Source organism: Diabrotica undecimpunctata, chromosome 5, assembly GCF_040954645.1.
Source record: "Diabrotica undecimpunctata isolate CICGRU chromosome 5, icDiaUnde3, whole genome shotgun sequence".
NCBI classification, from domain to species: Eukaryota; Metazoa; Arthropoda; class Insecta; order Coleoptera; family Chrysomelidae; genus Diabrotica; species Diabrotica undecimpunctata.
Genome location: NC_092807.1, coordinates 85,124,124 through 85,137,668, shown reverse-complemented (window position 1 = coordinate 85,137,668; position 13,545 = coordinate 85,124,124). Strand labels below are relative to the sequence as shown.

General features: G+C 34.8%; 1 protein-coding gene across 1 annotated transcript in view; it reads left to right on the top strand.

Moving 5' to 3' along the window:
* LOC140441433 (facilitated trehalose transporter Tret1-like) overlaps positions 1-13,545 on the top strand; it is a 153,133-nt gene extending 139,588 nt beyond the window's left edge. Inside the window, exon 5 of the mRNA XM_072532162.1 lies at positions 6,089-13,545. Within this exon, the coding sequence (XP_072388263.1) occupies positions 6,089-7,363 (1,275 nt within the window). The 3' untranslated portion in view covers positions 7,364-13,545. The remainder of the gene's footprint in view (positions 1-6,088) is intronic.

Genomic DNA, 13,545 nt, shown 5'->3' with positions numbered 1-13,545 from the left:
CTCGCAGACTTTAAGCTGAACTAAATTTTACTGTGAGAATTCAGATAATTTTTGTTTAGAAAGTAAAAGGAAGAGAAAAATAAAGAAACCAAACCAAAATCACGCGGCTGACCTGAGTAAAAGTAACCGAAATTACGTACTGATTTGTTTGTAAAAACCGAAGGAAAACTTGGTAGAAATATCACGTATAAAAAACAAAAGAAGATTATCCCTGCTTGTCGAAGAAGGAAACAACAACACGGGAAGAAGAAAATACCTGTGCTCTTTCACCACCAAACACGTATACAAAAACTCAAGAAGATACAATTGACACTAGTAACAACGTTAGTAGTCCAAAAGAAGTAAAACCAAGGCATTATAAACAGCCAGTTATAAAACTATAAAGTGTTGATGAAACTGGAGCAATACTACAAATTGAGCAACAAAATAAAATTTTCACTACAAGTAAGATCTCCAGAAACGGCAGGGAGACTTATTTAACCCTTTCGAGACGGTTTTTTTTAACGAGTTTTAAAAACATATTTTTGTGGTTTTTTATTTTTATATACACAAATATACCCTTTTTTAACAACAAATCTTAATGAAAACGTTAGGGTGTTCGTGGGGGTAGTGGTACACATATGTACCATTAGTCTTGTGTATTGGTACATATGTGTACCAACAGTCCCACATAAAAATATTATTATATACCACATAATATATTTGTATTACTTTATTACTCAAAAATACAAAACAATTACTCAAAAATACAAAATATTATTTACGGTGATATACTGCGAAACAGTTTTTACATAAAGGAATGTCACACTCTTCGCAAAGGGTTTTTGTACGTGTTTGAGTTTTATTATCAGTGCCCATTTTACATCGTCTTCTTGTGCTTCCTTCAATTGGAAGATGTAATGATACACTCTCGAAACGTTTTCTTTTCATAGATATTCTTCCCTTCTTAGATAAACGTCGTATAGCAGCTATTTTTTGTCCTTCAGCTATCATTTCTTCTGCCAGAGGTACCAAAAATTGAATCAGAGGAATTTTTTTCTTATTTTTTTCATTATAAATAATCCATGAGTTTACAACTGACATCATAAGTAAGCCATGGAATACTTTTTTCCACCATTTGTTTGATTTACGATCTAAATCGTACAATCCTACTATTTGGTCTGCTAGATCAACCCCACCCATAATTTTCCTGTAGCACGCTATCATTTCTGGACAGGACACATTTACTTTCGAACCATCTCTCATGATTTTATTGATAGATGAAACACTGTCATTATGGCAATTACTCAGCATCAAGACTTCCTTGGTGTCCTGCCATTTCACAAACATTAGTCCGTTTTCACTGCACTGAAATACGCATTCACCTCTTTGCAATTTATCTTTTATTTTTGGCAAGTTTTTTCTATTTTGGTTACAGGTCCCTATTGCTGCGTACTCTATATTTTCCAACAGACAAACCGAAGTAAAAAAACGATCAAAGCAAAAGGTTATATCTCTTTCTTTTGCTGTGGAAACAAGTTTGTTCACTACACTTTCCCCAAGAGTTCCTTCTACATATTCAGTTTCGCGACCTGTGTAGATGTTGAAGTCGTAGGTATATCCAGTAAACGAGTCTGACCTAAGCCACATTTTGATTCCCCTTTTTACTGGTTTTAGCGGCATATACTGTTTGAGTGACGATCGACCTTTGAATTTCGTCATGGACTCGTCGATACTTTGAAAACTGCTGTCTTGTCGATATTTTTGAAAGGTATCTTTCAAGCATTGTACAACGTCATCAATGTAATACGTTTTTGAGGTTTCTGTTGGTTTCTTTGGTGATGCAAAATACATTTTTGGCGATATAACTTTGAATCTGTCACGGGATATTGCATTTTGAATTGAAACGTTTCCCAGTGAAGGATGAGTTGACCAATAATTACTGATTTCTGGTACACGGTTGTAGCACATAACTAGCATACAACCAAGAACTATTTGAATTTCTCCTAAGTCAGTTTCTTTCAGACGAGCGTTTCTTCTTGACTGCTTACATATTCCAATCCTTTCATTAGTGCATTGAGCAATATACATATACAAAGAACGTGGAAACAACTTTTTGAAATATTGGTATGGCGTCAAGTTAGATTGTATGCCAGCATCCAATGTACAACTACGTTGACTTGAAATTTGTTTTTTCGGAGCAAAACCTTCATTTGGTGTTGACCACAACACAAAAGAACTACTAGGTGTGGCAGTTTCTTGTAAAGTTTCCTGTGTATCACGAACTTCTAACTCTGATTCTGATTCTTCATCAGAAGTTTCGTGAAAATTATCTTTGCAGTCCTCGTCTGATTCCGATTCATCATCAGAAGGCTTATACATCATCATCACTACTTCCAGACTCGGAAAATGATAATTCTGCATAATATTGAAGTGGTCTTTTCTTATCCATATCTAAAAATGACATGAATAAGACTAATGGTACACTTACATACCGTACTATAAGACTATTGGTACTTATTAGTACCATAGATTTTAAAAACAGTCAAATGTTTATTTTACTATAAATAAATAACAATCTAAATATACTTACTATAAAAAGACACAAAAACAAACAGTCTGTAAAATGATATAATACAATTTGACTATAATTTGTATCAAAAAACAATGTATTTATGCTGACTGTAGCAACCAACACATCTAAAACTCGCAAATTCTAGGTTAACTAAAATATTTTACGCGGCTACACGTGAACGTGACTCAAACGATGCAATGGAGAACTGACTGGTATATTTTTAAATAATATTTAACGGCAAAATATCACTTTAGGCTTGAATGCAAACATAGTGGTACACATATGTACCTGGAGTCTCGAAAGGGTTAAGCGAAAAATATCGAAGGATACAGACAAATGACAAAAATGTTAGAGGAATGCTCCAAAAAAGTTAAAATGCAATGGATAGTCTTTCCACTTGAGGGAGACATTAAACCCAAGTTAGTTTTACGAGGATTACCCTCAAATACAGCATCAAAAGATATCCAAGAAAATCTGAAACGAGAGTATGATTTCAAACCCTCAAACATTACAAATATAAAATCAAGAAAAACCGACAGGAAGCCACTGCCAATGTTTATCCTAACGGTGGATAAGAAAGAAGTCGTAAAAGCAAAACAAATAACAAACTTAATGTATATGAGAGTAAACATCGACGATTTACGAAAAAGCCAGGGCCTACGCAATGCTTTAATTGCCAATAATTTCACCATACCCAGAATACGTTACAAGCAGGAGGCAAGATGCGCAAAGTGCGGTGAACATACCTGCAGAGCAAAAGGCAACATGTGCCAACTGCCAAGGGCAACATGCGGCCAGTTTCACAGGATGTCAGAGAGTACCTACCTGGGGAAGACCAAGAAAACAAGTATGAAACAACAGGGTACAAAAGTTGACAAAAAATAACGGGCAGCCTTACGCAAATTTCACGAAAACACAAACAGAAAAAAAAAACATCTTGATCTCCAAATAACAGCAAGATGGGCTAATCTTCACGCTAAAAGAATTAGTCACCAAAAAAAGTTAATGAAGCGATTAAGGACATAAAGTTAGCGCTGAACTAAGGTGCGCTAAAGGGGGATACTTAACGATCTTCTTCTTCTTCTTATGCCGTCCCCATTAACGGAGGTTGGCGACCACATTTTTTACTTGACGATAGGCTTCTGGAATCCAGACGGCATAAGTACCAAAACGTACTGGATAAACTAATTAACAGGTACGAAATGAATGTCGTTGCAATCCAGAAAACGAAACTGACGAACAACATAAATATAACGTTTCCTGGCTATGACATCTACAGGAACGACAATAGAGCCAGATCAGGAGACACTGCTATCCTAGTGAGAAGAGGAATACCACACACGAGAGTACATACACCGCAGTTACACACTATACAAGCTACCACAATCAAAGTGCAAATGAGGCAAGGGGCAATCATAATCATCTTCGCATTTGTAGGCCTTGTGATCGTCTATCCGATGACGATCTGAACGCATTCTCGAATATAGAAGAGCCGTCCATAATAATAGGAGACTTAAATGCAACATCCTCAAACTGAAATAATAGAGCTACGAACAAAAACAGAAGACTTCTAAATAATTATCTAGAAAACAATGAAGACACAATGGAAATAGGGCCCATTGAGCCAACTTATATTCCAGAAAATGTGCAACCTCATGATCAGCAGACCACAACCCCTATTTTTGAAAATAGTAACATGGGAAGAAAACAGCCAGCAAAAATGACTAGAAAGAAAACAAAGTGGTCAAACTGCAAAAGACTTGTGCGTATAGGAATCAACAACGTTCCAGTGATCAACAATCCACAAGAAATAGAAGAACGAGTTCTAGAGTCCAAAAAAATGATACAAGAAGCCCTCAGAAATAGAACTACTGAAGAAGAGATATTTACACAAATGGGAAGGTTTAAGAGATAAACCAGAAAATAAGGGACAAGATAAGGGAAAAGAACAGAGTCAAAAAGAGAGTCAGAAGAACAAGGAACCAGAAAAACAAAATTAGGGCAGGACAGCTAAACAGAGAAGTGAAAAAGGCGCTACAAGAACACAGAAGCCAAAACTGGGACAACCACTTCCAAGAAAAGGAGAAACAGGGCCCAAATATGCAAAATATTTGGAGCCTTCAACAGATATTAAAAATTCGTAGAAAACCCATACCTCCACTGCACGGTGACAATGGAATCATCTCATCATCTATTCCTAAGACGAATATGTAGACTTCATCGAAGAAGTTGAGGAACACCAAGAAATGCCTGAAGAACCAGACGAGATAATTAGACGAACATCTCCACAAGAAATGAGTGAACGAATTAACAATAGTTCACCGTGAAAACACCTGGTCCAGACCAAAGCACAAACAGAGGTCTGAAGTATCTACCAGTGAAAGTGACCGTATTCCTAACTAACTTAACGATTGCGATACTTAGATACAGGCTCTTCCCAAACCGATGGAAGGAAGCCTACTTTATTATGATACCAAAGCCAGGAAAGGACACCACGTTTCCGCAACAACACTGTCAGAGTGCCACAGGGGGCGGTCCTGTCACCCCTACTGTACACAATATACACCGCCGATGTTCGAAGAACGCCAGGAATACTGCTTAACCTTTATGCAGACGATACAGCAATTGTCATAAAACACAGGAACATGAAGACACAGACAAGAATAAAGTATCTAACAGAAAATAGCCATCAACTCCGAGAAAACACAAGAAAAGAGAAGAGAAAATCCAGAGAAACAGCTGATGGTGCAAAACAAACCCTTCGAATGGAAAAGAGAAGTTAAATATCTGAAACTTACAATTGGCCCAGGAATAATTTTCATGCGGCCCGTGGACACAAACATTTAAAAAATAGCAATAGCCACAGCTGCAATAAGAGAACTCGCAGGTAGAAAAAGAAACTACGCATAAGACCAAAATAAGATTGATAAACAGCATGATACTACTGTATAGTGCATCTATACATATGCATCTCTCGCATGGGTACATATAAGTAACACAAACAAAATAAGAATACAAGCAGCCCATAACAGTCTACGAGAAGCGGTAAATGCACCCCGATATATCACTGTAAACTTCCTGTACAGAGAACTCCAACAAGTTAGGGTGATAAATACAATGGTATAAAAAGCCAAAACTAGTTTTTCTGAGCTAGAGAACCACTTTAACTGCGAAAGATAATAAGATATGATGCGTTCCATTGATGAAAGCATAAAAGACCCAAGTAGCAAATCTTGGCCAACATATAAAGACTAGATAAGTTCGTAGCTCTATTAACAGAAGATAGTAAGTAAAACCGGACAAGAAGGGCTCACATCCTCGAGCATTTAGCTTTGAAGTCTCCTAATGTTTTAACTGTAGACATTAACCTAGAAAATTTATGTAGATTTTGATAGAAAGTTCTCTTTCTCAGTTTCCTACGTTGCGTTGGTCCAAATATTTTGATAATATGTCACATTATGCAGTTTAAAATATATGTTAACTTTTTAAAATTCGTTTTTATATTTTATTTAAGTTTTGTCTTTTATTTTTCAGGTCACCATATTTGCTGTGGATACCATCGGTCGAAAGGGCTCAATCATCATATCAGCGGCCATAGCTCTTATTTCATGGATATTAATCGCCATAGCTGACAGATCATTATATCTTTATATTGCAAGATTTATGGTAGGACTGTCAGGAGACGTGGCATTTGTTGCTGCACCGATGTATATCGCTGAAATCGCCGACAAGAGAATAAGAGGTTTTTTGGCCGGCATTATATACGTTATGATGTTATTAGGAATTCTTGTGATCTATGCAGTAGCGCCTTATGTACCTTTCTATGTACCAAGTATAATAGGCTCTGTTCTAGTTATAATACAATTAGTCAGCTTTCCCTTTGTGCCTGATAGTCCGTACTATTTAATTGCTAAGGGTGAAAAGGAGAAAGCAAAACGACATTTGCAAAGGTTGCGAGGAAGAGAAGACGTCGACCAGGAGTTAAAAGAAATAACAGATGCCATTAACAGGCAAGAAAAGGAGAAAGGAAGGCCAAAGGATCTCATCCTGACTGCAAGCAATCGTAAGGCGGTGATTATAATGGTAGTGCTAAATGCTGCTCAACACTTTAGTAGTATAAGCGTAATGTTAATGAATTTACACGAAATTTTACATGCGGCAGAGTCTGCATATTTAAGCTCTGAAGTAGCTGGGATACTTTTTGCAGCACTTATGCTGATAGCTGCAACTATAGCTGATGTTATAGTAGACAAATTTGGACGCAAATCTTTACTTACGATATCCAGTTTATTAACTGGTGTATCTTTGTTGATTTTAGCTATTTACTTCACATTGAAGAATGTTGGATATAATACTTCTGGTATATCTTGGATACCGGTAGTTGCTGTGATGATATATGCGGCTGTTTTCAAATTCGGCCTTGGTATTATTCCTATTGTTATGACTGCTGAGCTCTTCCCTGCTAAGTTAAAAGCCATGGGTATGACCATAGCTGATTGTGCCTACGTACTTTTTGCTTGGATGTCAGTAGAAATATATCAGAGATTGTCTGGAGCTTATGGATACGATCTGCCGTTTTACATATTTGCTTTCTCCTGTATTCTAACGGCAATATTTGCACAATGGTACATTCCAGAAACAAAAGGAAAGACGTTAGATGAAATACAATTTATTTTAAAAGGAGTGCCTTTTCCACAGAGGAGTAATAGTATAAGGTCAGATTCTATTTCACTTGGAAGTATAAGAGACAATAAAACTAGAGAAAATTCGGAGAATAAAATCAGTCAAGCAGAAGCCAGTAAGGTTTGAGTAATCTGATATACCAGTTTTCCTACATCGGTTGCACGTCATTAATGAACAGTTCAATCGTATGCTTTCGCGACCTTAGATAGAGAATTACATCATAATCGACATAATAGGTGCCTAGGAAATTTTGAAAAATAATAAATATTTAGCTGTATGTCATGCATTCTTGACGAAACATAAAATGTATAAATAATTTATTTTAATTAATAAAATAGTTAGATTTAAATCTATAGCAAATTATTGATTGAGATTTTCTTGAATATTTAGGAGAAAAAAAAAACAATACAGTTAGATATTATATAAAGTAGGATATATATAGAGGATATATCATCATCCTCATCATCATCGACTCTTTAACTCTACGTGAGTCTTGGCCGCGTTTGCTATTTTCTTCTACTGCTGCCGGTCATGTTAAGTTATCTTACATTTTTGTACGCCAATTTTATGTAAATCGGTTGCTACCGCATCCTTCCATTTCTTCCTTGGCAACCATTTCACCTTCTACCATTGAGCATTTCGTAAAATGTTATATTGAGAAGTATTTTGTCACTCGATCTCATTACAGGTCCCACTACCTTATTTGGTTTGCTTGATGTAACGTACTATAATTGCATCTTTATAGAGTGTTTGGAGTTACTGATATCTTCTTCTCCATTTACCTGTTGTTTGGTCCCTACAAGGCTCAGAGATAGTCCGTAGTATCTGTTTTTCCAATACCAGTCATTTTGTTGTTTCAAGCTGATTCAGCGTCCATGTCTCGCAGCGTCCTTACGTAATTGTGGGATGAACCATGGCTTTATCAACTCTTATTTTTTCTACTCTTGAGTGTATTCTTGGACTTTCTAATGAATAATATGATTTTGTTTTCTGTAATGACCCTAGCTTGCACATCCTCTTCATAAATTTAATAATAATCTCTCAAGTATTTGAATTCTTTAACCACTTCGAAGTCGTATTCATTTTTATAAATATATTTTGTATTACTCTTGGTCTTGAGTTCTTTATAACTACTATGTACTTAGTCTTATCCTTGTTGACCTTAAGACCAATTTTCTTGGCCCCAATTTCAAATAGGGTCAGATATGGCTGTGCTTTTGTTACTGCATATTCCAAGGCAAAGTTTAACAAAAAAGGGGCGGGATCCCCTTGCGTAAGGCCATTGTCAATCAGAAATTCTTCTAATTCGTGCAGATAAGTTTTCGTGAAGATAAATTTACTAAGACTAAGTTTATTGTATTTCCAAAAAATCACCACCAAGACACCAAGAAAGGCGAAAAATACCTTACGACAGGCCTCACGACTTATTTCCTTAAACTGTTCCTAAAGATAATGTATAAGAGAATTTTTAAGCTGTCTAAAAGTCAAATTTCATCCAACCAGTTCAGGTTCATAAATGCTGTTGGTACGGTTGTTTTCAATATAAGTCTTATTCCAGAGACGCAGAGACGTCAGTTGCGACAAGAAAGCGTAATATACAAGAAAGTGCAATTACCAAAGCAGGAATTAAAAACCAAGATTTGAAAATAATTAGAAATCTTTACTGGGATCAGACCGTAAATCTCAGAATTGAAGGTGAACACACCGAATACTTAAAAATTATGAGTGGGGTGAAACAATGCTGTATTTTGTCTTCTCTAATCTTCAGTTTCTGCTCTGAAATAATATTCAGCGAAGCTTTACACAAAATTGAAAAAAGCATTCTACTTAACGGGTACCGGTTAAACAACATCAGATATGCAGATTACACCATAATATTTGCAGACAACCTAGATTTGAAAATTAACAAAATTGACTCAATATAAACGTAAAAAAGTCAAAGCTCATGATAATTCAACAAGAAAAAGATAACAGTAAGTCAACTTTACGCCAATCAAACCCCAGTAGAAAGTGTGACGCATTACAACCACCTCGAGTTTATAATAAATGAAGAATTCGCCAACAACAATGAGATCCACCTTTAACCGAGTGAGAGCCATCTTCAAAAGCTACAACCTTTTGTCCTTTTGTATGGTGTTGAATCTTGGACCTTGAACGAAGATATATGTAGAAAATTGAAAGAATTTGAGATATACATATATCGGAAAATGCTAAAGATTACGTGGACTGACCAAGTAACAAATGCAGAGGTCCTCAAAGGAATGTAGAAGAACCGCGAACTATCAATCTCGAAAGCTATAATATTTCGGATACATTTTGCAAAAACAATCCAGATATGCCCTTCTAATAAGGTATTTTTCGCTGCTATACCAAGGCAATATTTTTTTATGGGACCGATTTAGGTAAATCAGATCTCAACACATTCTCGTAATATTAGAAATACAAAAACAACACCTAATAAAAATATTTCTATCACTACCAAAAAAATCGGGTCACAATTTTCAATTTTTTAGCAATCCTCTTAAATATTTGTGTAATTTTCAAAATGATTTCTAATTGAAATTTCACTACTCTGTAAATCTATGACAGTTTAGTTTTTTGTTGATGACGTGCAACTACAATTGTGGGAAAAATAATTTTACTGTACACACATATCCGCGCGTACCTGCTGACAATATAGAACTAGATAATGTAGGGGCCTAGTGACTATTTTAGTTAGTTTAGTCTACTTTTGTTCATCTGAATGAATTTTTAAGCGACTGATAATTTTAAGTAATCCTAACGAAATTTAGTATTATACACTTTAGGTTTTATGCTATAAAAGACGATGATGTCATGATTAAAAAATTGGCGGTACAAACGGTTAAAAAGAAAAATAACCTATGTACTAATAACCATGTAATGGCGAACAGGTACGATATTATATCATAAGGTACTATACGCAAAGAGTACCTAATGGTTTTATGATGCAATCATTTTTGGTTTTAAAATCTGTTTCGTTTTTTACCGGTATGATTTTTATAATGACGTCACCGCCTATACATAACGATTAATGTATATCTACGTTTTCACATTTACTTATCGAAAGACGTCTTCTATGTCAGTGGTTTCAAAATAGTCTCACGTTACCAATTAGAAATATTGAATAAATGAATATTGTTATGAAGCTAATTTCTTGTGGCATATTAATAAAATTTACTATGAGTAAATTAAACTCTACAAATTAGTGATTTTGAACGTGATGATTTTTAAATCACGCCGTGATCAGTGACGGTGATTTTTGAATAACAGTAGTATTAAACGGTAAACGTGATCACCCTTTTTTATGTAAGTACTGTAAAATGTAAGTAGTAATAGTAATATTTAAATCACTATAAAACTTTCTTGATAACGCTTCCTCTTTAAATAAAAGTAAAAATTAACTGTAAAACTTTACCATAATTTTTATAAACTGTTATTCCATACATTTAATGACATTATTTTAAATTTATTATTTTAAAAAGGGAAATATCAGTAGATAATAACATTAAATACTCCATATTTCACCAGGGAAGTCAGCAGGGAACGGTAATTATCGGTGATTTCTAAATCACCTTGATTAAATCACCGGTAGACAAATTACGTCCCATTACTACTATAAATAATAGAAGATTCCAACGAAAAATGGGAAACATTTAAGAACACATTAATGATGCCAATTAAAGATACGCTGAGTAGTCACAAAATCGATGAAGCTAAGACTCCATGGATGACAGATGAGGTCCGGCAACTAATGGACAAAAGAAGATCATACAAAAACAAAAATGTAAACGAATACAAAGCCACACACAAGGAGATCAGGATAAAAATACGGGCAGCTAAAGAGAAGTGGTACAACGACAAATGTTTAGAAATAGAAGAACTCTAGAGAAATCATGACAGTTTTGAATTGCACAAAAAAATTAAAGAATTAGCAGGTATAAGACGGTCTAACAATAGTAACACCGTGGTTGATACGAATGGTAAAATATTATATGATATCAAAGGCAAACTAAACAGATGGAGAGAATACGTACAAGAATTGTTTGAAGATGACAGGACATAACAAGATAGCATGAACGACTGCGAGGAACATGATATAGGTCCAAATATAACTAAGGATGAAATAATACATGCAATAAATCTGGCAAAATCTAATAAAACTGCGGGGCCTGACACAATTCCAACTGAAATAATTAAATTAATATCAGAAGATCAGATCAATGTATTATATTAGTAGACTTATATAATACTATATATAATAAGGGTATTATTCCGAGAGATTGGCTCAAATCAACATTTATTACATTACCAAAAAACCATAATGCAAAGGAATGTAATGACCACCGTATAATTAGTTTAATAAGTCACACACTAAAAATATTCTTAAAAATTATCCATTTAAGAGTTTTCAGAAAAGTAGAACAAGACATCACTGAAACCCAATTTGGATTTAGGAATGCCGTGGGTACACGAGAGGCATTATTTGGATTTAACGTCCTCATGCAAAGATGTATGGATGTAAACCAACCACTCTATGTTTATTTTATTGATTACAATAAAGCGTTCGATAAGATCCGACACAACCGTCTTATACAGTTACTTAAAGATAAACACATTGACAAAAAAGACTTAAGAATAATAACTCATCTCTACTTTAACCAAACAGCAAAAGTCAGAGTAGGCAAAGAACTTTCGGAGGAAGTAGGGATAAAAAGAGGCGTAAGGCAAGGTTGCATACTCTCCCCTTTATTGTTCAATCTATATTCGGAAGAAATAATTAAAAAATCACTCGAAAATGTAACAATTGGAATAAAAGTCAACGGCAAACCCATCAACAATATCAGATATGCCGATGATACTATACTAATTTCAGAGAATATACAAGATCTACAGACACTTTTAGATAATGTAGTAAATGCTAGTGAGGAAAGCGAACTAACGCTTAATGCTAATAAAACAAAACTTATGACAATTTCCAAAACACAACAACAAGACATTTTAAACATAAGAGGGGTTCCAATAGAAAAAGTAAAAAAATGCAGATATCTTGGTACAATTATTAATGAAAATAACGAGTATACAGAAGAAATAAAAATGAGAATTGAACAAGCTAGAGCAACATTTAATAAGATGAGAAAAGTATTATGCAGTAGAGACCTTAGTTTGCAACTCAAAACAAGAATATTACGTTCATATGTGTATGGGGTGGAGGCCTGGACCTTAAAGAAAGAGGTGAGCGATCCACTTGAAGCATTCGAGATGTGGACCTACCGAAGAATATTAAAAATAAGTTAAGACCGAATAACAAATGTTGAGGTACTCAGAAAGATGACAAAGGAAATGGAAATCATGAATACGATTAAGATAAGAAAGTTACAATATCTCGGCCATATATATAAGAGGGGATAAACATATGTTGCTACAAACCATAATGCAGGGAAAAATACAAGGAAAACGAAGTATTGGAAAAAGATGCATCTCCTGGCTCAACAATCTGAGAAAGTGGTATAATTGCAGTTCCGTCGACTTGTTCAGAGCTGCAATCTCAAAAGTGAAAATAGCTGTGATGATTACCAAACTCCTTAGAGGAGACGGTACCTAAAGAAGAAGACTACTATAAATTGATATCAACCACAAAGCTTACGTTCTTGTTAGTTAAGTTCTTATAATCATCAAGCTTGGCGTCACAACCTGTGGTGGGTTTTGGTATCTTCCGCGATTCATCTCCAGTCTCCTCTCCCATTCGTGACATCCCTCCACTGCTCCCCACCGATCTTTATGGCTTTTAAATTCTTCACGTTCTGCAACTATTGCTAATTGGTCTACCTCTCCTCCTTGCCTTTTTTCTTCTATCATACAAAATACTCCTCTGGGTTTCTCCGGAGAATTGTTTCCAGTCCCCCTGAGTTTACTATATAGAACATCCTAGCTCTATTATATTAGTTTAATTGTCGTATTTATCAAAAACTCCACTGAATGATGCCACTAACGGCCCTTATGACATAATGTAAATGTGAAAACGGTAATTTTACGTAATGATTTCAAAAATAGACTCTGTAATGGAGAGATCTCAAAGTTAACTAAATAGTATTTGAGAAATATTAATATTAAGAGATGTAAAATTCCAAACAAATATATTTTTAAACAAATCTTTATAATCCTGTTATATATTTTGCCTATGTTTACCTAGTGCTTAATAGAATAAAAATGTAAAAACTATGTTGGTGTTTCAAACAACTCGTAACATCTTTAAAATACATATTAAAATAGCGTTTCACACTTTTAAA